General features: G+C 51.4%; 1 protein-coding gene across 3 annotated transcripts in view; it reads right to left on the minus strand.

Annotated features, from left to right (window-relative positions):
* KCNH2 (potassium voltage-gated channel subfamily H member 2) overlaps positions 1-27,424 on the minus strand; it is a 289,789-nt gene extending 262,365 nt beyond the window's left edge. For 2 of the 3 annotated variants that reach the window (XM_077493655.1, XM_077493654.1), the window contains exons 1-2: positions 25,381-27,423; positions 1,287-1,517 (exon numbers count right to left, since the gene is read on the minus strand). In XM_077493655.1, the coding sequence (XP_077349781.1) occupies positions 1,287-1,517; positions 25,381-25,456 (307 nt within the window). In that variant the 5' untranslated portion in view covers positions 25,457-27,423. Of the gene's footprint in view, positions 1-1,286; positions 1,518-25,380 lie in introns of all 3 variants that reach the window. The other variant, XM_077493653.1, reaches the window with a different exon arrangement.
* Between the last annotated feature and the right edge of the window lie 164 nt (positions 27,425-27,588).

Consider the following 27,588-nt stretch of genomic DNA (forward strand, 5'->3'; position numbering starts at 1 on the left):
TATATACCCCCTGTGCTACACCATTACATACCCCCCTGTGCTACACCATTATATACCCCCCCGTGCTCCACCATTATATACCCCCTGTGCTACACCATTATATACCCCCTGTGCTACACCATTATATACCCCCTGTGCTACACCATTATATACACCCTGTGCTACACCATTACATACCCCCCTGTGCTACACCATTATATACCCCCTGTGCTACACCATTACATACCCCCCTGTGCTACACCATTACATACCCCCTGTGCTCCACCATTATATACCCCCTGTGCGCCACCATTACATACCCCCTATGCTCCACCATTATATACCCCCTGTGCTCCACCATTATATACCCCCTGTGATACACCATTACATACACCCCGTGCTTCACCATCACATACCCTCTCATTCTTCACCATTACATACCCCCCGTGCTCTGCCATTACATACCCCCATGCTTCACCATTGCATACCCCCTGTGCTCCACCATTACATACCCCTTGTGCTCCACCATTACATACCTCCCCGTGCTCCGCCATCGCATACCCCCCATGCTTCACCATTACATACCCCCTGTGCTCCACCATTACATACCCCCCGGTCTTCACCATTACATACCCCCCGGTCTTCACCATTACATACCCCCCGGTCTTCACCATTACAAACCCCCGTGTCCTACCATTACATGCCTCCTGTGCTCTGCCTACTTCTGATCCCAACAGTTATCTCTGTCCCCTACACTGACCTCGTACAATATGGGGCCCCTCACACTTCCCAATGGATCGCCCTGATTACCTCAGTGTCTCGGTGGCCCTAGGCACCAGCCTATTCTGCCTAATAGTAATAAAAAAACAACAAGGTAACAACAAAATATCAGCATTGATCCACTCCATCCCCGTCTGACCCTGTACAGCGTGGGGCCCCTCAGATTCTGGAGACACGATCGGATAGAGCAGCCTTTCTCAACCTTTTTAGCCCAAGGGAACCCTTAAAATTATTTTCAAGTCTCTGGGAACCCCTGATCAAAACCTATCCATTGGGGGTCAGTGGGAACAATGCCCCTTACTTTGATGGTCAGTGTAAGAATAGCCCCCTTACAGAGAGATATAAAGATCACTGGTGTCATAGCACTGGCTCCTCCGAGTGGCATTGGCTCAGTAGGCACCATCAAATAGGAGGTAAATCAGCCACAGCTCAAGGAACCCTTAGCTACCTCTGGAGGAACCCTAGGGTTCCACGGTACCCTGGTTGATAATGGCTGGGATAGAGGAACAGTAACTTGGCGCACTCACCGTCTTTGCGGTAGAAGGAGATCTCCACCTTACGCTCCTCGGATCCCACCAGGGCCTGAGCGATCTGGGACACGGCGCTGGAGGTGGTACGCGGGCCGTACAGGAAGTCGCAGGTGCAGGGCCGCTGCATGACCTCCGCCCTGGTGTAGCCGCACATGGAGCAGAAGCCATCGTTGCAGTAAATCACGGCGCAGTTCTCCACGCGGGCGTTGGCGATGATGAACTTCCGGCCTAGGAGGGGAAAAAAAAAAGGAAAAATTCAGAGACAGGCGGCAAGAATTCCCCCGATATTTCATTTATCTTCTTCTAAGAAAGACACACAAAGCTTTTTTTTCGTTTTTTAATTTTATTCGTCATGATCGAAATTCATAAATTCGTAAATTCGAAAATCCAAAATTCGTAACTTCGGAAATTAGAAGATTGGAAAATCTGGAAATGAGAAAATTAGGAAATTTGAAAAATCTGAAACCTGGAATTTTGAAAATTTGGAAATTCAAATAATTGAAAATCCAAAATTCTGAAATTCGAAATAATAACTAACTATTAAATGATAGGTATTGGAATTTCCTTTTCAAATTTGTCTGTTACTGAACATAACGAATACAAATTTATCTGAAGTTACGAATTATCCGAAATAACGAATGGCGCATCTAAACAAATGGAACGGAATTAATTAATAATAATAAAAAGTTTTTTATTATTATTGTTTATTATTAATTCGTTACATTCCATTCCGTTTAGATACGGCATTCGTTATTTCTTAAAATTCGTAACTTCATATAAATTCTTCTTCGTTACATTTCCTAACAGCCAAATTTGAAAGGAAATTCCAATCCCTATAATTTAATAGTTATTATTAGTTATTATTTCTGATTCACTCATTTTCTTTTTCTTTTGAAGTTTCCTTTATTTTTGGATTTTCCAATTTTCGAGTTTCTGGATTATCGAATTTCGAAATTTTTGGATTTTCGGATTTTTTTTAATTTCCGGATTTTCGAATTCACGAATATTCTGAAAAATTTGTTAAACGTGTTTTCGTTGCTTCGGATAGTGGCAGTGCCAACCTGTGAAGCTCTGGTGACCTCCATGCCCAAGAGAGTGAAGGCAGTGCTGGAAAATAATGGCGGCCACACAAAATATTGACACTTTGGGGCCAGTATGGAGATTTTCACTTAGGGGTGTACTGACTTTTGTTGCCAGCAGTTTAGACATTAATGGCTGTGTGTTGAGTTATTTTGAGGGGACAGGAAATTGACACTGTTATACAAGCTGTACACTCACTACTTTACATTGTAGACAAGTGTCATTTCTTCAGTGTTGTCACATGAAAAGAGAGAAGAAATGTCACTGAGGGGTGTACTTACTTTTGTCACATACTGTATACACTATGAGAGGCGTACACGTGTCGGGATTTAGCCAGGAAAAGGGAAAGCGCGGCGCAGATTATCAGATAAACCAATCAAGCAGAACGGTATTAGAAGCTGAGATCCAATACAAGGGATTATCTCCCCCGTACTCCCTCCCACGTACAACCGCCTGTCACCCTGAGCCAGGAATGGATGGTGTCCGGGTGAGGGACTACAACTCCCAGTATCACCTATACAGGAATATACATTATTGTATGATAAAGGACTGAAGGACTATAACTCCCAGCATCATCTATACAGGAATATACATTGTAGGATGTAAGACTGGAGGACTACAACTCCCAGAATCACCTATACAGCAATATACATTATTGTATGATTCAGGACTGAAGGACTACAATTCCCAGCATCACCTATACAGGAATATTGATTGTATGATAAAGGACTGAAGGACTACTACTCCCAGCATCACCTATACAGGAATATACATTATTGTATGATTCAGGACTGAAGGACTACAATTCCCAGCATCACCTATACAGGAATATACATTATTGTATGATTCAGGACTGAAGGACTACAATTCCCAGCATCACCTTTACAGGAATATACATTGTATGATAAAGGACTGAAGGACTACAACTCCCAGCATCACCTATACAGGAATATTGATTGTATGATAAAGGACTGAAGGACTACTACTCCCAGCATCACCTATACAGGAATATACATTATTGTATGATGTAGGACTGAAGGACTACAACTCCCAGCATCACCTATACAGGAATATACATTATTGTAGGATGTAAGACTGAAGGACTACAACTCCCAGCATCACCTATACAGTAATATACATTATTGTATGATGTATGACTGAGGCACTACACCTCCCAGCATCAACCAATCATCCAGCATGCTCTGCATAGTAAGTAGTGGGAGCACTACAAGCCCCAGCACAGTCACTGTCCCCATCCCCATTCATCATTTATATAACGAGAGAACTACAAGTACCAGCATGCTCTGCATGTTTAGTGAGAGAACTACAAGTACCATCATGCTCTGCATGTTTAGTGAGAGAACTACAAGTACCATCATGCTCTGCATGTTTAGTGAGAGAACCACAAGTACCAGCATGCTCTGGAGTGGACTGGAATATCCCAATAAAAGATCACGTTTTGCTGCAATATTCACCTTCAACCCAGAAACTTCCCCAGCAGTACTTTGTTCTGCCACTAGATGTCCTCAGTCAACTCTTTTCCTCAAAGCCCAGGTCACACTGGACCCTCCCCCAACCTGCTATTGGACGTAGAGAGGAGAAGCAGCACAACGGGGAACTCATTTCTCTGTCACTCTGCTCTCTCCTCCTATCAGCATTGCTTCCTGAATGGATTGGCTCCTTGCGCTGCTTCTCCCTCCCCAGTCTAAGCTCTGCTGTACAGCTTACATTCAGGTATCACGCTGTTTGTATTAAATAACTGACACACAGATGAGTTGTGTCCTCCACCTTCCTGGAATTCAGTATGTAAGGATGAAAACGAGCGCCTGATTGGCCGATGGGGGGGGGGGGGACACAGACAGCGGCGGCCGTGTGTAACCTCCCCCCGCCTCCTAAGCTCGCACTCGCCTCCTTCCTCCGAATTATCGCCGAGCTTTCTGATAATCTGCATAGCAACCGGCCAAATATTTATGAACATTTTCTAGCCGGGAAATCGCAGAATTTAATGAGCGCGGCGCGGCTCCTCGCCGTCTTTATTTTTGTGTAATTGGCGGGTATTTTGGGGTCTTTTGTTGTGTTTTATGCTCGGCGATCCTCAGACGATCTATAAGAGGAGCGGATTGGACTCCCCGGCGGGAGGAGAACAACAGACGCCATAATTGCAGGAAGCGGAGGGAGCAGGGGAGGCGGGCGGCGGCCTCTGCGCTGTCAGCAGATCCGACTCTACACCGCGCCGCGTGCTGTGCAGCTCTGCGGGGGGGGGGGAGCAGCGGTTCAACCACCATCCCTCGACCAGCTGAGCTCACACTCTAATTATGGTTCCTGGGTCAGAAAGCGCCCCCCGGGGGAAATCTCTTGCAGCTGTAATTGGAGAGAAAGGGGGTTCTACAAAGTATTGACTCCGGGGGGCGCCATACAAATGCCCCTCCCCCACACTTTTCACATATTTATTTGTATCATTTTCCTTCCACTTCACAATTATGTGACACTTTGTGTTGCTCCATCACATAAAATCCCAATAAAATACATTTATGTTTTTGGTTGTAACATGACAACATGTGGGGAATGTCAGGGGGTATGAATACTTTTTCAAGGCACTGTATTTCAGAAGATTGTATGACCAATAGGAAGGCCTCCCATGTGTCCTCCCTCCGGGGACTCGATGTCCATATAATCGGGGCGTATGCCGTGTCAGCACTCTGGATCCGACACACAAAGAAGATACAATTTGCCATTTTCGCAATCCTCACCCCCCCCCCCCCGACCTTCACCACTCAGCGTGTTCAGAACATCACTTCTCCGAATACATAATGAGATGTAATGGAGCGCCTCGGAAGAGACGGATTAATGGACAATAAGAGCTCCGTCCACACAGGAGGGATGTGGTGGGACTCATCAACCAGAGGCTACAGAGATCCATCAACACGTCATCCTCATCAATGCCGGACCGATGGGACCTCATCATCAATGCTGGACCGATGTGACCTCATCATCAATGCCAGACCTATGTGACCTCATCATCAATGCCGGACCGATGTGACCTCATCATCAATGCCGGACCGATGTGACCTCATCATCAATGCCGGACCGATGTGACCTCATCATCAATGCCGGACCGATGTGACCTCATCATCAATGCCGGACCGATGTGACCTCATCATCAATGCCGGACCGATGTGACCTCATCATCAATGCCGGACCGATGTGACCTCATCATCAATGCCGGACCAATGTGACCTCATCATCAATGGAGCTCCAACTAGGAGACAGGCGTGAGCTCCATCCAGGAGACAGGCGTGAGCTCCATCCAGGAGACAGGCGTGAGCTCCATCCAGGAGACAGGCGTGAGCTCCATCCAGGAGACAGGCGTGAGCTCCATCTAGGAGACAGGTGTGAGCTCCATCCAGGAGACAGGTGTGAGCTCCAACTAGGAGACAGGTGTGAGCTCCATCCAGGAGACAGGCGTGAGCTCCATCCAGGAGACAGGCGTAAGCTCCATCCAGGAGACAGGCGTGAGCTCCATCCAGGAGACAGGCGTGAGCTCCATCCAGGAGACAGGCGTGAGCTCCATCCAGGAGACAGGCGTGAGCTCCATCTAGGAGACAGGTGTGAGCTCCATCCAGGAGACAGGTGTGAGCTCCATCCAGGAGACAGGTGTGAGCTCCAACTAGGAGACAGGTGTGAGCGCCATCTAGGAGACAGGTGTGAGCTCCATCTAGGAGACAGGTGTGAGCTCCATCCAGGAGACAGGTGTGAGCTCCAACTAGGAGACAGGTGTGAGCTCCATCCAGGAGACAGGTGTGAGCTCCAACTAGGAGACAGGTGTGAGCGCCATCTAGGAGACAGGTGTGAGCTCCATCTAGGAGACAGGTGTGAGCTCCATCCAGGAGACAGGTGTGAGCTCCATCCAGGATACAGGTGTGAGCTCCATCTAGGAGACAGGTGTGAGCTCCATCCAGGAGACAGATGTGAGCTCCAACTAGGAGACAGGTGTGAGCTCCATCTAGAAGACAGGTGTGAGCTCCATCTAGAAGACAGGTGTGAGCTCCATCTAGGAGACAGGTGTGAGCTCCATCTAGAAGACAGGTGTGAGCTCCATCTAGAAGACAGGTGTGAGCTCCATCTAGGAGACAGGTGTGAGCTCCATCCAGGATACAGGTGTGAGCTCCATCTAGGAGACAGGTGTGAGCTCCATCCAGGAGACAGGTGTGAGCTCCATCTAGGAGAAAGGTGTGAGCTCCAACTAGGAGACAGGTGTGAGCTCCATCCAGGAGACAGGTGTGAGCTCCATCTAGGAGACAGGTGTGAGCTCCATCCAGGAGACAGGTGTGAGCTCCATCCAGGAGACAGGTGTGAGCTCCATCCAGGAGACAGGTGTGAACTCCATCCAGGAGACAGGTGTGAGCTCCAACTAGGAGACAGGTGTGAGCTCAATCTAGAAGACAGGTGTGAGCTCCATCTAGAAGACAGGTGTGAGCTCCATCTAGGAGACAGGTGTGAGCTCCATCCAGGATACAGGTGTGAGCTCCATCTAGGAGACAGGTGTGAGCTCCATCCAGGAGACAGATGTGAGCTCCAACTAGGAGACAGGTGTGAGCTCCATCTAGAAGACAGGTGTGAGCTCCATCTAGAAGACAGGTGTGAGCTCCATCTAGGAGAGAGGTGTGAGCTCCATCTAGAAGACAGGTGTGAGCTCCATCTAGGAGACAGGTGTGAGCTCCATCCAGGATACAGGTGTGAGCTCCATCTAGGAGACAGGTGTGAGCTCCATCTAGGAGACAGGTGTGAGCTCCAACCAGGAGACAGGTGTGAGCTCCATCTAGGAGACAGGTGTGAGCTCCATCCAGGATACAGGTGTGAGCTCCATCTAGGAGACAGGTGTGAGCTCCATCTAGGAGACAGGTGTGAGCTCCATCTAGGAGACAGGTGTGAGCTCCATCCAGGAGACAGATGTGAGCTCCAACTAGGAGACAGGTGTGAGCTCCATCTAGAAGACAGGTGTGAGCTCCATCTAGGAGACAGGTGTGACTCCATCTAGGAGACAGGTGTGAGCTCCATCTAGGAGACAGGTGTGAGCTCCATCTAGGAGACAGGTGTGAGCTCCATCTAGGAGACAGGTGTGAGCTCCATCCAGGAGACAGGTGTGAGCTCCATCTAGGAGACAGGTGTGAGCTCCATCTAGGAGACAGGTGTGAGCTCCATCTAGGAGACAGGTGTGAGCTCTATCCAGGAGACAGGTGTGAGCTCCATCTAGGAGACAGGTGTGAGCTCCATCCAGGAGACAGGTGTGAGCTCCATCCAGGAGACAGGTGTGAGCTCCATCTAGGAGACAAGTGTGAGCTCCATCTAGGAGACAGGTGTGAGCTCCATCCAGGATACAGGTGTGAGCTCCATCTAGGAGACAGGTGTGAGCTCCATCTAGGAGACAGGTGTGAGCTCCATCCAGGAGACAGGTGTGAGCTCCATCTAGGAGACAGGTGTGAGCTCCATCCAGGAGACAGATGTGAACTCCAACTAGGAGACAGGTGTGAGCTCCATCTAGAAGACAGGTGTGAGCTCCATCCAGGAGACAGGTGTGAGCTCCATCTAGAAGACAGGTGTGAGCTCCATATAGAAGACAGGTGTGAGCTCCATCTAGGAGACAGGTGTGAGCTCCATCCAGGATACAGGTGTGAGCTCCATCTAGGAGACAGGTGTGAGCTCCATCTAGGAGACAGGTGTGAGCTCCATCTAGGAGACAGGTGTGAGCTCCATCCAGGAGACAGGTGTGAGCTCCATCCAGGAGACAGGTGTGAGCTCCATCTAGAAGACAGGTGTGAGCTCCATCTAGGAGACAGGTGTGAGCTCCATCCAGGATACAGGTGTGAGCTCCATCTAGGAGACAGGTGTGAGCTCCATCTAGGAGACAGGTGTGAGCTCCATCTAGGAGACAGGTGTGAGCTCCATCCAGGAGACAGGTGTGAGCTCCATCCAGGAGACAGGTGTGAGCTCCATCTAGAAGACAGGTGTGAGCTCCATCTAGGAGACAGGTGTGAGCTCCATCTAGGTGACAGGAGTGAGCTCCAACCAGGAGACAGGTGTGAGCTCCATCTAGGAGACAGGTGTGAGCTCCATCTAGAAGACAGGTGTGAGCTCCATCTAGAAGACAGGTGTGAGCTCCAACCAGGAGACAGGTGTGAGATCCATCTAGAAGACAGGTGTGACTCCATCTAGGAGACAGGTGTGAGCTCCAACCAGGAGACAGGTGTGAGCTCCATCTAGGAGACAGGTGTGAGCTCCATCTAGGAGACAGGTGTGAGCTCCATCTAGGAGACAGGTGTGAGCTCCATCTAGGAGACAGGTGTGAGCTCCATCTAGGAGACAGGTGTGACCTCCATCCAGGAGACAGATGTGAGCTCCAACTAGGAGACAGGTGTGAGCTCAATTTAGAAGACAGGTGTGAGCTCCATCTAGAAGACAGGTGTGAGTTCCATCTAGGAGACAGGTGTGAGCTCCATCCAGGATACAGGTGTGAGCTCCATCTAGGAGACAGGTGTGAGCTCCATCCAGGAGACAGATGTGAGCTCCAACTAGGAGACAGGTGTGAGCTCCATCTAGAAGACAGGTGTGAGCTCCATCTAGAAGACAGGTGTGAGCTCCATCTAGGAGACAGGTGTGAGCTCCATCTAGAAGACAGGTGTGAGCTCCATCTAGAAGACAGGTGTGAGCTCCATCTAGAAGACAGGTGTGAGCTCCATCCAGGATACAGGTGTGAGCTCCATCTAGGAGACAGGTGTGAGCTCCATCTAGGAGACAGGTGTGAGCTCCATCTAGGAGACAGGTGTGAGCTCCATCCAGGAGACAGATGTGAGCTCCAACTAGGAGACAGGTGTGAGCTCCATCTAGAAGACAGGTGTGAGCTCCATCTAGGAGACAGGTGTGAGCTCCATCTAGGAGACAGGTGTGAGCTCCATCTAGAAGACAGGTGTGAGCTCCATCTAGGAGACAGGTGTGAGCTCCATCCAGGAGACAGGTGTGAGCTCCATCTAGGAGACAGGTGTGAGCTCCATCTAGGAGACAGGTGTGAGCTCCATCTAGAAGACAGGTGTGAGCTCCATCTAGGAGACAGGTGTGAGCTCCATCTAGGAGACAGGTGTGAGCTCCATCTAGGAGACAGGTGTGAGCTCCATCTAGGAGACAGGTGTGAGCTCCATCTAGGAGACAGGTGTGAGCTCCATCCAGGAGACAGGTGTGAGCGCCATCTAGAAGACAGGTGTGAGCTCCATCTAGGAGACAGGTGTGAGCTCCATCTAGGAGACAGGTGATTGGTCTTGGGGTTTCCCATCATCCTTCCCTGTCTGTCCTTCTCAAGAACTAAATCTTCCCTGCCCCACCCCCATCCAGGTACATGGCGGACTACACTCCATTTACTTCCATGAGGAAGACGATCGACAACCTGACAACCTGACAACCTGAGAGTCATATCCACAGACATGGCTGCACTGCAGAGATCTTCCCGTCCGATTTCCAGAATGTTCCGGTGTGTTGGCAGCTCATTCACTTCAATGTTTGAACTCAACGAACGTTAATGCATAAGACAGACACCCCTCCCCCACCCCATTCCAAAGTAACAAATCAGTTCCTGTCGGACTTTAATTCTCAGATTGCGAGGCGTCTCTGGAGGAATCAGCTGAGGGGGAGGGGCCTGCGATGGTAATTAGCGCCCATTAGGTGATCACTTTGTTACATTATAACAATTGTGGTTTCCCTAAAATCTTTGCAATCAGCTTAACGGTGATAATGGAGGAAATCCGCACTTCCTGCCCCTCCCCCACCATAAACCGCGGCACAGAGGGGACTACAAATCCCAGACTAGAGCAACAGATACCGAGAATTACACCCGACATACAGGACAAGAGAAGTGGTACTGTGCAGAGTCCATACATACAGAATAAGAACAGATACCGAGAATTACACCCGACATACAGGACAAGAGAAGTGGTACTGTGCAGAGTCCATACATACAGAATAAGAAGAGATACCGAGAATTACACCCGACATACAGGACAAGAGAAGTGGTACTGTGCAGAGTCCATACATACAGAATAAGAACAGATACCGAGAATTACACCCGACATACAGGACAAGAGAAGTAGTACTGTGCAGAGTCCATACATACAGAATAAGAACAGATACCGAGAATTACACCCGACATACAGGACAAGAGAAGTGGTACTGTGCAGAGTCCATACATACAGAATAAGAAGAGATACCGAGAATTACACCCGACATACAGGACAAGAGAAGTAGTACTGTGCAGAGTCCATACATACAGAATAAGAAGAGATACCGAGAATTACACCCGACATACAGGACAAGAGAAGTAGTACTGTGCAGAGTCCATATATACAGAATAAGAAGAGATACCGAGAATTACACCCAACATACAGGACAAGAGAAGTGGTACTGTGCAGAGTCCATACATACAGAATAAGAACAGATACCGAGAATTACACCCGACATACAGGACAAGAGAAGTGGTACTGTGCAGAGTCCATACATACAGAATAAGAAGATACCGAGAATTACACTCGACATATAGGACAAGAGAAGTGGTACTGTGCAGAGTCCATACATACAGAATAAGAAGAGATACCGAGAATTACACTCGACATATAGGACAAGAGAAGTAGTACTGTGCAGAGTCCATACATACAGGATAAGAACAGATACCGAGAATTACACACGACATGCAGGACAAGAGAAGTAGTACTGTGCAGAGTCCATACATACAGAATAAGAACAGATACCGAGAATTACACCCGACATACAGGACAAGAGAAGTGGTACTGTGCAGAGTCCATACATACAGAATAAGAACAGATACCGAGAATTACACCCGACATACAGGACAAGAGAAGTGGTACTGTGCAGAGTCCATACATACAGAATAAGAAGAGATACCGAGAATTACACCCGACATACAGGACAAGAGAAGTAGTACTGTGCAGAGTCCATACATACAGGATAAGAACAGATACCGAGAATTACACACGACATACAGGACAAGAGAAGTGGTACTGTGCAGAGTCCATACATACAGAATAAGAACAGATACCGAGAATTACACCCGACATACAGGACAAGAGAAGTGGTACTGTGCAGAGTCCATACATACAGAATAAGGACAGATACCGAGAATTACACCCGACATACAGGACAAGAGAAGTAGTACTGTGCAGAGTCCATACATACAGAATAAGAACAGATACCGAGAATTACACCCGACATACAGGACAAGAGAAGTAGTACTGTGCAGAGTCCATACATACAGAATAAGGACAGATACCGAGAATTACACCCGACATACAGGACAAGAGAAGTAGTACTGTGCAGAGTCCATACATACAGAATAAGAACAGATACCGAGAATTACACCCGACATACAGGACAAGAGAAGTGGTACTGTGCAGAGTCCATACATACAGAATAAGAACAGATACTGAGAATGTATTCCCCTCCTCCGCAGTGTGTCCTCCCCATTACCTTCTTTCTCTGGGTCAGATTTACAGCTTCTATCGCACACTTCTCACCCTCTCTGCGCTGACTCCGCCCCCTCTCATACCCTCCTATGGTTTTTCTGTTTCTTATCTATAAATTGGGGTGAATTCCGGTCACAATATTTCTATATAAAGTCTGGATATAGAGATCCGGATTGGAAGGTTCCTCCGGTGAAGAGGTCCTGTCTCTGGATCCACTCTCCATGACGCGGGCCGCGGCGCCCGTGACACGTGTTTATGAAATCTCCACCATTCTCCAGGCCTGCCGGGAATCAGGTCCTTGTCAGGATCCGCCATATATAACACTTCCATGAGTCACGCCAGACGCAGGCCTCCTCGCTGACTGCATGAGACAGCCGAGCAACTGCGAGGAGACTGCAACATTACTCTATAATCATTATTATTACACATTTATAGCTTGAACAGCACTTTGATGAGGTCCAAATGTTTGCACATATTATATATGACAAAGGATACCCAGAGCACCCCGGGGCACAGAGACGGCACAGCAGAAGCAGCTCGCTTTCAGGCTCCTTGTGTCTGATTGAAACCTCCAAATTGTTAGGGGCGGAGTCACTGCTGTAATCTCTTATTGAGTTCTATACATAATGTGTATCTTATAGCACAGAGGAGCGTGATACAACGCTAATGATGTGAGAGGAAGACAGCGCCACCTGCAGGTGCTACAGAAGACTACACAATACAGACAGTTGTGGGCACTGGGCATACTTCACACACCCCACCAAATGTAATCAGTGTATGGGGTGGGGGTGGGGGGGGGTACACCCTGTCCTTCCACACAACTGCTGCTTTCCCCTATCAGCAATGCCTGACAACCAGCTAACAGAGAGGAGATAGAGAGATACAAAGTAACATTGTTTATAAACATTGGTCAACGAGGAGATAGAGAGATACAAAGTAACATTGTTTATAAACATTGATCAACGAGGAGATAGAGAGATACAAAGTAACATTGTTTATAAATATTGATCGACGAGGAGATAGAGAGATACAAAGTAACATTGTTTATAAACATAGGTCAACGAGGAGATAGAGAGATACAAAGTAACATTGTTTATAAACATTGATCAACGAGGAGATAGAGAGATACAAAGTAACATTGTTTATAAATGTAGCGCTGGCTCCTGACGAGCATGCACCACTATATGTTTTTGAAAGTTAATATTCCTGAAACCACAGTTGGGTTTTGGGGCTAATTTTACAAAATTAGGATTTCAGTACCAGTCCAGCTGGATTGCACTGGGTTCTCCTTGGCCGCAGGTGTCGCTGTCACCGCCGGCAAGTGTGAGAACGCAGTTTAGCTGGGTGTATTGGGTGCCACGTTCTTCTCGGATACCAGCCCAGTGGGAGTGTTCTCCTGCTGTGCATTCTGGGAGGTGGTATTTAAGGTACTGACATCACATGCTACGGGGGTTTGCTGTCTGTTGGGTTCTGGTCCTCCTGACCAGCCCCCATGGCCCTCCTGGCTTGGGGTGCGGTTCCATGCATTTCCAAGTCTCGGGGGCTGGATAGCCCAAGGCGAAGCAACTGCAGGGACGGGCCTGAATGGATGTCGGAGCCTGAGGATTCAAGGGTGGTCCGGTGCCGTCTCATCTGAAGGGAGAGGCCCAGCGACTGGAGAGCCCCCAGGGGAGGACTCCTCAGGAGAAGGCTGTGCACAAGCCTTCTCTGAAGCAGCCTGGAGGCTCGGTTGAAGGACACTTCATGGATCTTCACTCATACGGTATCGCCGGACCGGCTGAGAGATACCGGTACCGTATGAGGGCTCTATAAATTTGTCTATATCCCTCAGTTACGCTCAAGTCTGTGGCAGAGACTACCGGCTGCTAGGCCTAGTGAGAGGAGGTCTCTCCTGGGGGGGTTATGAAAATCCAGCTGTGAAATGGTTATTCTCTGGATTTCTCCTATAAAGACTTTCCATTTTTGCAGTCTGAAGAACCGGAACTTCCTCCTGACCCTCCACCCAAAACTACGAGATTCTGTTTCTACTTCAAATAAATAACCCAAAAGAAGATCCAGTGTCAGTTTCTACATTTCTTTGGGCCATCGACCACGGGAAACCCTAGATGGAGACGAGGTCAAGGAGGTAACGGTAAGCCCAATAAAACCAGCAGCTCCCTCCTGGGGGGGTCAGTGCTACATAAACATTAATCAGACAGGAGATACAAAGTAACATTGTTTATAAACATTGTTCCGACTGGAGATAGTGGTTGTTTCTCTTGTCCTGTTGTGTGCTCTGCACTGTGTGTGTTGTCTGCTCTGTGTCAGTGTGTGTTGTGTGCTCTGTGCTGAGCTCGCTATGTGCGCTCCCTCTATTCGGGAATGTTGGCGTTGTACATTGTTGACATCCTCCGATATCCTCCTGAACAGACCGGCGGGACCGGTGGGCGATCATTCTGGTATAATTAGCATCTTATCATCTACCCTACAGCGAGTCAGAGGATCATCGTCCTCAGAGACCCCAACACTCAGGAAAGAGACTTGAAGAACCCGACACTCAGGACAGAGACTCTGAGAACCTGACACTCAGGAAAGAGACTTGAAGAACCTGACACTCAGGACAGAGACTCGGAGAACCTGACACTCAGGACAGAGACTCAGAGAACCTGACACTCAGGACAGAGACTCAGAGAACCTGACACTCAGGACAGAGACTCAGAGAACCCGACACTCAGGACAGAGACTCGGAGAACCTGACACTCAGGACAGAGACTCTGAGAACCTGACACTCAGGACAGAGACTCTGAGAACCTGACACTCAGGACAGAGACTCTGAGAACCTGACACTCAGGACAGAGACTCTGAGAACCTGACACTCAGGACAGAGACTCTGAGAACCTGACACTCAGGACAGAGACTCTGAGAACCTGACACTCAGGACAGAGACTCTGAGAACCTGACACTCAGGACAGAGACTCTGAGAACCTGACACTCAGGACAGAGACTCTGAGAACCTGACACTCAGGACAGAGACTCTGAGAACCTGACACTCAGGACAGAGACTCTGAGAACCTGACACTCAGGACAGAGACTCTGAGAACCTGACACTCAGGACAGAGACTCTAAGAACCTGACACTCAGGACAGAGACTTGGAGAACCTGACACTCAGGACAGAGACTCAGAGAACCCGACACTCTGGAAAAAGACTTGAAGAACCTGACACTCAGGACAGAGACTCGGAAAACCTGACACTCTGGAAAGAGACTTGAAGAACCTGACACTCAGGACAGAGACTCAGAGAACCTGACACTCAGGACAGAGACTCAGAGAACCTGACACTCAGGACAGAGACTCGGAAAACCTGACACTCTGGAAAGAGACTTGAAGAACCTGACACTCAGGACAGAGACTCAGAGAACCTGACACTCAGGACAGAGACTCTGAGAACCTGACACTCAGGACAGAGACTCTGAGAACCTGACACTCAGGACAGAGACTCTGAGAACCTGACACTCAGGACAGAGACTCTGAGAACCTGACACTCAGGACAGAGACTCTGAGAACCTGACACTCAGGACAGAGACTCGGAAAACCTGACACTCTGGAAAGAGACTTGAAGAACCTGACACTCAGGACAGAGACTCAGAGAACCTGACACTCAGGACAGAGACTCAGAGAACCTGACACTCAGGACAGAGACTCAGAGAACCTGACACTCAGGACAGAGACTCAGAGAACCTGACACTCAGGACAGAGACTCAGAGAACCTGACACTCAGGACAGAGACTCAGAGAACCTGACACTCAGGACAGAGACTCAGAGAACCTGACACTCAGGACAGAGACTCAGAGAACACGACACTCTGGAAAGAGACTTGAAGAACCTGACACTCAGGACAGAGACTCGGAAAACCTGACACTCTGGAAAGAGACTTGAAGAACCTGACACTCAGGACAGAGACTCAGAGAACCTGACACTGGAAAGAGACTTGAAGAACCTGACACTCAGGACAGAGACTTGGAGAACCTGACACTCTGGAAAGAGACTTGAAGAACCTGACACTCAGGACAGAGACTCAGAGAACCTGACACTGGAAAGAGACTTGAAGAACCTGACACTCAGGACAGAGACTCTGAGAACCTGACACTCAGGACAGAGACTCAGAGAACCTGACACTCAGGACAGAGACTCAGAGAACCTGACACTCAGGACAGAGACTCAGAGAACCTGACACTCAGGACAGAGACTCAGAGAACCTGACACTCAGGACAGAGACTCAGAGAACCTGACACTCTGGAAAGAGACTTGAAGAACCTGACACTTAGGACAGAGACTCAGAGAACCTGACACTCAGGACAGAGACTCAGAGAACCTGACACTCAGGACAGAGACTCAGAGAACCTGACACTCAGGACAGAGACTCAGAGAACCTGACACTCAGGACAGAGACTCTGAGAACCTGACACTCAGGACAGAGACTCTGAGAACCTGACACTCAGGACAGAGACTCTGAGAATCTGACACTCAGGACAGAGACTCAAAGAACCTGACACTCAGGACAGAGACTCGGAAAACCTGACACTCTGGACAGAGACTCTGAGAACCTGACACTCAGGACAGAGACTCAGAGAACCCGACACTCTGGAAAGAGACTTGAAGAACCTGACACTCAGGACAGAGACTCTGAGAACCTGACACTCAGGACAGAGACTCAGAGAACCTGACACTCAGGACAGAGACTCAGAGAACCTGACACTCAGGACAGAGACTCGGAAAACCTGACACTCTGGAAAGAGACTTGAAGAACCTGACACTCAGGACAGAGACTCTGAGAACCTGACACTCAGGACAGAGACTCTGAGAACCTGACACTCTGGAAAGAGACTTGAACAACCTGACACTCAGGACAGAGACTCGGAAAACCTGACACAGGAAAGAGACTTGAAGAACCTGACACTCAGGACAGGGACTTGGAGAACCTGACACTCAGGACAGAGACTCTGAGAACCTGACACTCAGGACAGAGACTCAGAGAACCCGACACTCAGGACAGAGACTCGGAGAACCTGACACTCAGGACAGAGACTCAGAGAACCTGACACTCAGGACAGAGACTCAGAGAACCTGACACTCAGGACAGAGACTCTGAGAACCCGACACTCAGGACAGAGACTCTGAGAACCTGACACTCAGGACAGGGACTCGGAGAACCTGACACTCAGGACAGGGACTTGGAAATCCTGAAACTCAGGACAGACACTCGGAGAACCCGACACTTAAAGACCTCTACACAACAGGACACTCAGGACAGGGATTTGGAGACCCCGACACTCAGGACACAGACTAAAAAATGAGATCTTGGCATGAGTCAAAATTTGAATGATTCTGGACACAGTGGCCCCAGGCGGCTCTCCGGGCCCCGCAGGCAGCGCAATCACCAGAGCAGGACATGGAATTTGCATTGTGGCTGCTGCAGATATCGGTATCTATAGCAACATCCAGAGAACTTTGCACAGGTTCGCCCACTCGGGAACACAAACCATCCTTAATGACTTCCAGTCAGTGTGAGATAACGGTGAGGAGGCAGAGAGAGCCGCAGGTGAAAACCGGCCGGACACCCACTAGGATACTGACAGTCCCCATTCTTCTCCACCAACATCCACTGACAATACACCCAGAGCTCCATTAATACAACCTTGTGATTAGCTGTATATGTCTGATCAATATAAGAACAGATCAATTACACCGATCAATACTCCCGCAGATACAGCTAGCCTTGTCAGAACAGAACCCTACCACCAGGATCTACAATCTCAGACCATGGCTCACACTGCACGCTGGGCCTTGTAGTGCCTTGCAGCTGGGGGACTGCTGGTCCTTAACAAGGTTGCAATTTACACAGAGATGGGGGGTGAGGGGCACTGACAGAGGAACCAGAGGAAGAGGGGACACTGACAGAGGAACCGGAGGAAGAGGAGACACTGACAGAGAAACCGGAGGAAGAGGAGACACTGACAGAGGAACCAGAGGAAGAGGGGACACTGACAGAGGAACCGGAGGAAGAGGAGACATGACAGAGGAACTGGAGGAAGAGGAGACATGACAGAGGAACTGGAGGAAGAGGAGACACTGACAGAGGAACCGGAGGAAGAGGAGACACTGACAGAGGAACCGGAGGAAGAGGAGACACTGACAGAGGAACCGGAGGAAGAGGAGACACTGACAGAGGAACCGGAGGAAGAGGAAACACTGACAGAGGAATCTGAGGAAGAGGAGACACTGACAGAGGAACCGGAGGAAGAGGAGACACTGACAGAGGAACCGGAGGAAGAGGAGACACTGACAGAGGAACCAGAGGAAGAGGAGACACTGACAGAGGAACCGGAGGAAGAGGAAACACTGACAGAGGAAACGGAGGAAGAGGAGATGCTGACAGAGGAAGCGGAGGAAGAGGAGACACTGACAGAGGAACCAGAGGAAGAGGAGTCACTAACAGGGGAACCAGAGGAAGAGGAGACACTGACAGGAGAACCAGAGGAAGAGGAGACACTGACAGGGGAACCAGAGGAAGAGGAGACACTGACAGAGGAACCGGAGGACGAGGAGACACTGACAGAGGAACCGGAGGAAGAGGAGTCACTGACAGAGGAACCGGAGGAAGAGGAGACACTGACAGAGGAACCGGAGGAAGAGGAGACACTGACAGAGGAACTGAAGGAAGAGGAGACACTGACAGAGGAACCGGAGGAAGAGGAGACATGACAGAGGAACCAGAAGAAAAGGAAACACTGACAGAGGAACCTGGAGGAAGAGGAGGCACTGACAGAGGAACTGGAGGTAGAGGAGGCACTGACAGAGGAACCAGAAGAAGAGGAGACACTGACAGAGGAACCGGAGGAAGAGGAAACACTGACAGAGGAACCGGAGGAAGAGGAAACACTGACAGAGGAACTGGAGGAAGAGAAGACACTGGCAGAGGAACCAGAGGAAGAGAAGACACTGGCAGAGGAACAGGAGGAAGAGGGGACACTGACAGAGGAACCGGAGGAAGAGGAGACAATGACAGAGGAACCGGAGGAAGAGGAGACACTGACAGAGGAAACGGAGGTAGAGGAGGCACTGACAGAAAAAACGGAGGTAGAGGATGCACTGACAGAGGAACCAGAGGAAGAGGGGACACTGACAGAGGAACCAGAGGAAGAGGGGACACTGACAGAGGAACCGGAGGAAGAGGAGACACTGACAGAGGAACCGGAGGAAGAGGAGACACTGACAGAGGAACTGGAGGTAGAGGAGGCACTGACAGAGGAACCAGAGGAAGAGGAGACACTGACGGAGGAACCGGAGGAAGAGGAGACACTTACAGAGGAACCAGAGGAAGAAGAGACACTGACAGAGGAACCTGAGGAAGAGGAGACACTGACGGAGGAAGAGGAGACACTGACAGAGGAACCAGAGGAAGAGAAGACACTGGCAGAGGAACAGGAGGAAGAGGGGACACTGACAGAGGAACCGGAGGAAGAGGAGACAATGACAGAGGAACCGGAGGAAGAGGAGACACTGACAGAGGAACCGGAGGTAGAGGAGGCACTGGCAGAGGAAACGGAGGTAGAGGATGCACTGACAGAGGAACCAGAGGAAGAGGGGACACTGACAGAGGAACCAGAGGAAGAGGGGACACTGACAGAGGAACCGGAGGAAGAGGAGACACTGACAGAGGAACCGGAGGAAGAGGAGACACTGACAGAGGAACTGGAGGTAGAGGAGGCACTGACAGAGGAACCAGAGGAAGAGGAGACACTGACGGAGGAACCGGAGGAAGATGAGACACTTACAGAGGAACCAGAGGAAGAAGAGACACTGACAGAGGAACCTGAGGAAGAGGAGACACTGACAGAGGAACCGGAGGAAGAGGAGACACTGACAGAGGAACCAGAGGAAGAGGAGACACTGACAGAGGAACCAGAGGAAGAGGAGACACTGACAGAGGAACCGGAGGAAGAGGAGACACTTACAGAGGAACCAGAGGAAGAAGAGACACTGACAGAGGAACCTGAGGAAGAGGAGACACTGACGGAGGAAGAGGAGACACTGACAGAGGAACCAGAGGAAGAAGAGACACTGACAGAGGAACCTGAGGAAGAGGAGACACTGACGGAGGAAGAGGAGACACTGACAGAGGAACCAGAGGAAGAAGAGACACTGACAGAGGAACCTGAGGAAGAGGAGACACTGACGGAGGAAGAGGAGACACTGACAGAGGAACCTCAGGAAGAGGAAACACTGACAGAGGAACCGGAGTAAGAGGAGACACTGACAGAGGAACCAGAGGAAGAGGAGACACTGACAGAGGAACCGGAGGTAGAGGAGGCACTGACAGAGGAACCGGAAGAAGAGGAGACACTGACAGAGGAACCGGAGGAAGAGGAAACACTGATAGAGGAACCGGAGTAAGAGGAGACACTGACAGAGGTACCAGAGGAAGAGGAGGCACTGACAGAGGAACCAGAGGAAGAGGAGGCACTGACAGAGGAACCAGAGGAAGAAGAGACACTGACGGAGGAACCGGAGGAAGAGGGGACACTGACGGAGGAACCGGAGGAAGAGGAGACACTGACAGAGGAAACAGAGGTAGAGGAGGCACTGACAGAGGAACCGGAGGAAGAGGAGACACTGACAGAGGAACTGGAGGAAGAGGAGACACTGACAGAGGAACCGGAGGTAGAGGAGGCACTGACAGAGGAACCAGAAGAAGAGGAGACACTGACAGAGGAACCGGAGGAAGAGGAAACACTGACAGAGGAACCGGAGGAAGAGGAGACACTGACAGAGGAACTGGAGGAAGAGAAGACACTGGCAGAGGAACCAGAGGAAGAGAAGACACTGGCAGAGGAACAGAAGGAAGAGGGGACACTGACAAAGGAACCGGAGGAAGAGGAGACAATGACAGAGGAACCGGAGGAAGGGAGACACTGACAGAGGAAACGGAGGTAGAGGAGGCACTGACAGAGGAAACGGAGGTAGAGGATGCACTGACAGAGGAACCACAGGAAGAGGGGACACTGACAGGGGAACCAGAGGAAGAGGGGACACTGACAGAGGAACCGGAGGAAGAGGAGACACTGACAGAGGAACCGGAGGAAGAGGAGACACCGACAGAGGAACTGGAGGTAGAGGAGGCACTGACAGAGGAACCGGAGGAAGAGGAGACACTTACAGAGGAACCAGAGAAAGAAGAGACACTGACAGAGGAACCTGAGGAAGAGGAGACACTGACAGAGGAACCGGAGGAAGAGGAGACACTGACAGAGGAACCAGAGGAAGAGGAGACACTGACAGAGGAACCAGAGGAAGAGGAGACACTGACGGAGGAACCGGAGGAAGAGGAGACACTTACAGAGGAACCAGAGGAAGAAGAGACACTGACAGAGGAACCTGAGGAAGAGGAGACACTGACGGAGGAAGAGGAGACACTGACAGAGGAACCAGAGGAAGAAGAGACACTGACAGAGGAACCTGAGGAAGAGGAGACACTGACGGAGGAAGAGGAGACACTGACAGGGGAACCAGAGGAACAGGAGACACTGACAGGGGAACCAGAGGAAGAGGAGACACTGACAGAGGAACCAGAGGAAGAGGAGACACTGACAGGGGAACCAGAGGAAGAGGAGACACTGACAGAGGAACCAGAGGAAGAAGAGACACTGACAGAGGAACCTTAGGAAGAGGAGACACTGACGGAGGAAGAGGAGACACTGACAGGGGAACCAGAGGAAGAGGAGACACTGACAGGGGAACCAGAGGAAGAGGAGACACTGACAGAGGAACCAGAGGAAGAAGAGATACTGACAGAGGAACCAGAGGAAGAGGAGACACTGACAGAGGAACCAAAGGAAGAGGAGACACTGACAGAGGAACCAGAGGAAGAAGAGACACTGACAGGGGAACCAGAGGAAGAAGAGACACTGACAGGGGAACCAGAGGAAGAGGAGACACTGACAGAGGAACCGAAGGTAGAGGAGACACTGACAGAGGAACCGGAGGAAGAAGAGACACTGACAGAGGAACCTGAGGAAGAGGAGACACTGACGGAGAAAGAGGAGACACTGACAGAGGAACCAGAGAAAGAGGAGACACTGACGGAGGAAGAGGAGACACTGACAGGGGAACCAGAGGAAGAGAAGACACTGACAGGGGAACCAGAGGAAGAGGAGACACTGACAGAGGAACCGGAGGAAGAGGAGACACTGACGGAGGAAGAGGAGACACTGACAGAGGAACCAGAGGAAGAAGAGACACTGACAGAGGAACCTGAGGAAGAGGAGACACTGACGGAGGAAGAGGAGACACTGACAGGGGAACCAGAGGAACAGGAGACACTGACAGGGGAACCAGAGGAAGAGGAGACACTGACAGAGGAACCAGAGCAAGAGGAGACACTGACAGAGGAACCAGAGCAAGAGGAGACACTGACAGAGGAACCAGAGGAAGAAGAGACACTGACAGAGGAACCTTAGGAAGAGGAGACACTGACGGAGGAAGAGGAGACACTGACAGGGGAACCAGAGGAAGAGGAGACACTGACAGGGGAACCAGAGGAAGAGGAGACACTGACAGAGGAACCAGAGGAAGAAGAGATACTGACAGAGGAACCAGAGGAAGAGGAGACACTGACAGAGGAACCGAAGGAAGAGGAGACACTGACAGAGGAACCAGAGGAAGAAGAGACACTGACAGGGGAACCAGAGGAAGAAGAGACACTGACAGGGGAACCAGAGGAAGAGGAGACACTGACAGAGGAACCGAAGGTAGAGGAGACACTGACAGAGGAACCGGAGGAAGAAGAGACACTGACAGAGGAACCTGAGGAAGAGGAGACACTGACGGAGGAAGAGGAGACACTGACAGAGGAACCAGAGAAAGAGGAGACACTGACGGAGGAAGAGGAGACACTGACAGGGGAACCAGAGGAAGAGGAGACACTGACAGGGGAACCAGAGGAAGAGGAGACACTGACAGAGGAACCGGAGGAAGAGAAGAACCATGGGGCAAAGTATGGGAGAGGAGACAATTACAGAAAAAGAGAGACATTGATAGGGGAAACATGGTGCATGGGATGGGAGAGGCGACACCGACAGAAAAACACTAAGCCCCTGTACACACGGTCAGAGATTTCCACAACCAAATCCGTCGGATTTTGCCCGTCGGATCTTGTCCGAAACTGTTGCACACACACGGTCGGACAAAGTTGGCGAAAAATCCGATCATTCAGAACGTGATGACGTAATTTAGTTACGATGGGACTACATTCAGGCTAGTAGCCAATAGCTTTGATGTAGGAATTTGATCTGAGCATACGTGCCACTTTGTCCGATCGGAATTCTCTACACATGATCGGATTAGGGCCGATCAGCCCAGTTGGTCGGGAAATATTTCCAACATGTTGGAAAATTGGGTCCGACGGAAATTCCGACGGAATCAGTCCAATGCATACCACACACAGTCGTATTATCCGACAACACGGTCCGATAGGACACATTCCGACGGATTCTCCGACCGTGTGTACAAGGAAGAAGGGACACTGAGGGGGGGGGGGGGGACCATGGCATGGGAGAAGGAACAAGGACAAAGTAACCATGTGAGATGGGATGGGAAAGCAGATATAAAGCATTGGTTGAGAGAACAGCCATGGGCACAGGGTAGGAGAGGGGACACTGACACTGGTGCCATGGGGCACAGGATAGGAGAGGGGACACTGACACTGGAGCCATGGGCAAAGGGCAGGAAAGGGGACACTGACACTGGTGCCATGGGGCACAGGATAGGAGAGGGGACACTAACACTGGTGCCATGGGGCACAGGATAGGAGAGGGGACACTGACACTGGAGCCATGGGGCACAGGATAGGAGAGGGGACACTGACACTGGTGCCATGGGGCACAGGATAGGAGAGGGGACACTGACACTGGAGCCATGGGGCACAGGATAGGAGAGGGGACACTGACACTGGTGCCATGGGGCACAGGATAGGAGAGGGGACACTGACACTGGAGCCATGGGCAAAGGGTAGGAGAGGGGACACTGACACTGGTGCCATGGGGCACAGGATAGGAGAGGGGACACTGACACTGGAGCCATGGGGCACAGGATAGGAGAGGGGACACTGACACTGGAGCCATGGGCAAAGGGTAGGAGAGGGGACACTGACACTGGTGCCATGGGGCGCAGGATAGGAGAGGGGACACTGACACTGGAGCCATGGGGCACAGGATAGGAGAGGGGACACTGACACTGGAGCCATGGGGCACAGGATAGGAGAGGGGACACTGACACTGGAGCCATGGGGCACAGGATAGGAGAGGGGACACTGACACTGGAGCCATGGGGCACAGAGTAGGAGAGGAGACACTGACACTGGAGCCATGGGGCACAGGGTAGGAGAGGGGACACTGACACTGGTGCCATGGGGCACAGAGTAGGAGAGGGGACACTGACACTGGAGCCATGGGGCACAGGGTAGGAGAGGGGACACTGACACTGGTGCCATGGGGCACAGAGTAGGAGAGGGGACACTGACACTGGTGCCATGGGGCACAGGGTAGGACAATGAGTCTATGACACAAAGTGAGACAAGGATGGGAGCGATAGGGACTCTTGTCCTTCTATGCAAAGCAGGGCAGCAGCAGGTAGTGACGCAGTAAAGAAACAAGGAAGGACGACAGAAAGTCAGATTAAAGTGAAACAAAAAAGAGCTCTGCACTGGGTGAGCCTGGCATCATGAGTCACCCCCTCCTCTCTTCCGCACTGGGCATCAAAAGTCATGCCCTCCTCCTCTACTACTGCACTGGGGGAAACTGGGTATCAAGAGCCACTGCCCTCCCCCACTAAACAAGCCGGGCATCGATCATGGGTCATCCCCCTCCCATTTGCATTGGGCATCATGAGTCACCCCTCTCCCTCCAACATTATGTGATCCAAAACATCAGAAGTTACCCCCCCCCCCCATGCACTGGGCAAACTAGGCAACAAGAGTCACCCCCCCCCCCATCTTCTGTGCACTGGGTAAACTAGGCATCAAGAGTCACCCCCCCCCCCCCATCTTCTGTGCAATGGGCAAACAAGGCATCAAGAGTCACCCCCCCCCCATCCTCTGTGCACTGGGTAAACTAGGCATCAAGAGTCACCCCCCCCCCCCATCTTCTGTGCACTGGGTAAACTAGGCATCAAGAGTCACCCTCCCCCCCCCATCTTCTGTGCAATGGGCAAACTAGGCATCAACAGTTACCCCCCCCCCCCCACTTCTGTGTTCTGGGCATCAAGAGTCACTACCACCACAATCCACAATGGGTACCAGAAGCGGTCCCTTTCTCTGATGCCACTCTGGATGAGATGGGCAACAGGAGTCCCCCCCCCCACTGGGTCAGCCAGGCATCGGGAATCAGAGCCCCCCCATTGGACATCTCAAAGAACCATAAATTCAACCAACACACTTTGATGTCAGGTCACTTACTCTGTCCTTCAAACTTCCGTATGATGGTGTCCAGGAAGGTGTTCTGAGGGGCGACGTGACCTCTACGGACCGGCATCCTTATCCCATGAGTCCGTTCTGGGCACGGTCCTTCTTGCGATCACACCGAGGGTGGTAGGTGCCACATCTACTGCACACACAAAGGCGATAGGGATGGAGTGCGAGTCACATCCACCGGGTGGACAGCGGTGAAGGAGCCAGGAGACATAGAGAGCCCAAGAGTTCCGGAGCGAGGTGTCGGAGAGGAAGGAGGTCCAACCGAGGTGTCGGAGAGGACGGAGGTCCAACCGAGGTGTCGGAGAGGACGGAGGTCCAGACCGAGGTGTCAGAGAGGACGGAGGTCCAATCGAGGTGACGGAGGTCCAACCGCAGTGTAGGAGAGGACGGAGGTCCAACCGAGGTGACGGAGAGGACGGAGGTCCAACCGCGGTGTAAGAGAGGACGGAGGTCCAACCGAGGTGACGGAGAGGACGGAGGTCCAACCGAGGTGACGGAGAGGACGGAGGTCCAACCAAGGTGTCAGAGAGGACGGAGGTCCAACCGAGGTGACGGAGAGGACGGAGGTCCAACCGAGGTGTCAGAGAGGACGGAGGTCCAACCGAGGTGTCAGAGAGGACGGAGGTCCAACCGAGGTGTCAGAGAGGACGGAGGTCCAACCTTTCAACGATATCGGGAAACAAAGCGAGGACTGGAGGACGAGGCCAGAACACAGACGTGCCTCCAGCTAGCCGACACCTGTGGACTTGTTGGGGGTCATTGGTGTCTCCTATGGTCCTACCCGATGCCAGGGATATGTAACGCCGCCGCGGCACATGCACCTGTCACGCCGCCGCGTGCACCTGTAGTCAGATCAGCTGGGGGTCCGCTATCATTGTACTTCAGTCTACGGAAAAACACGTGCGCCCTCGGTTAACTCTTCTATGCCTTGCAACCTGACCCCACCCCACCCCCCCACCCCCCCCTCCTCCTCCTCCCAAGGCACGAGTGATATGAATGAAGCCCAGACAAAACTAGAGGTGTCAGACAAAAGGCGCACGCACACACACCGCCACAGGGACCCCCCGCGGGAGCTCACAATTATCTGCTGCACGCCGAGGAGTCAGCCTATTATTAGCTAACAATGCCTAGTTGTCGGGAACGCGGAGCCTCCTCCCCCGATAAGAAGGACCACCGTCAGCGGCCTCTGGGCTCCGTCTATGTCACGCAGATTCAGCGCCAGCCTAGGGGAACGCTGAGCAGCTCGCCGTCCGCGGAACATCACCATGCTTTTACCGCGCCGGGCAGACAATGCCCACAACCCCTTTACCCCCCTTCCCGTATGTACCAAACTCACCGACGCCCCCCCGCCTGCAACTTCGACCCGGTCCCTCAAGGACGTGCCATTACCATACCCCCCAGCACCCTCTAGGTGCCAACCCTGACCTGGGCACTTCACGGTAAGGGGGAATTAGGAGCCGCGGGTAGGTTGGGTGGGGGGCGCTCTTCGATTAATCCAAACAGGTGGGTCGCCAAGCGTGTTTCCCAAATAGCGGTTGCAGATATCCCAATGGCCTTGAGCGGGTGGGTGGGTAGGTGTGGGGGGGGGGGGCGCTACCATCCCATGATCCTTTGTTGTGGAAGGCGGGAATCGGTGTTCCGGCGTGCGAGGGGAGGGGAGGTTTGCGATCTTCTAGTAAACTATGCGGCGCTATCGTTCTGGTCACCTGCGCCCGTCGGCGGTGACACCCTTGGGGGGGTTTTGGGGGGGGGGCGCTCCGGGACGTGTGCTCTAGGTTGTGGCTGGCTGGCAGCCTGGGCCGTCTCCTCCGCAAGGCATCCCCTTATTAGGAGAGGAGGCAGAAGTGATGCTCCAGCAGACGACGGATGGTGTGCAGCCTGTATCGCTCCTCCGCCGCTCCTCCTCCTCCTCCTCCTCCTCCTGCCTCCCCCACCGCTGTCAGACGGGGGAAATCCCAGCTGGGAAGCATCACTGGGCTGCAGGCTCCTGTGTTATGGAAGGGTGGGGGGGGGGGACAGGTCTGTGTACAGCTCAGGAGAGATGCATGAGGAGGAGGGGGAGGAGGAGGAGGAGGCACAGCTGGTAATGCACCATCTATAGGACGCCTGTGTCACATGAAACGCTGACAGCACTGCCACCCCATGGGGGGGGGGGGGGGGGGGGCGGTGAACCTTCGCTGGGCTAAAAATTAT

The sequence above is a fragment of the Lithobates pipiens genome, unplaced genomic scaffold, assembly GCF_037356315.1.
Source record: "Lithobates pipiens isolate NorthernLeopardFrog02 unplaced genomic scaffold, aLitPip1_a1.2 Scaffold_19, whole genome shotgun sequence".
Lineage (NCBI taxonomy): Eukaryota > Metazoa > Chordata > Amphibia > Anura > Ranidae > Lithobates > Lithobates pipiens.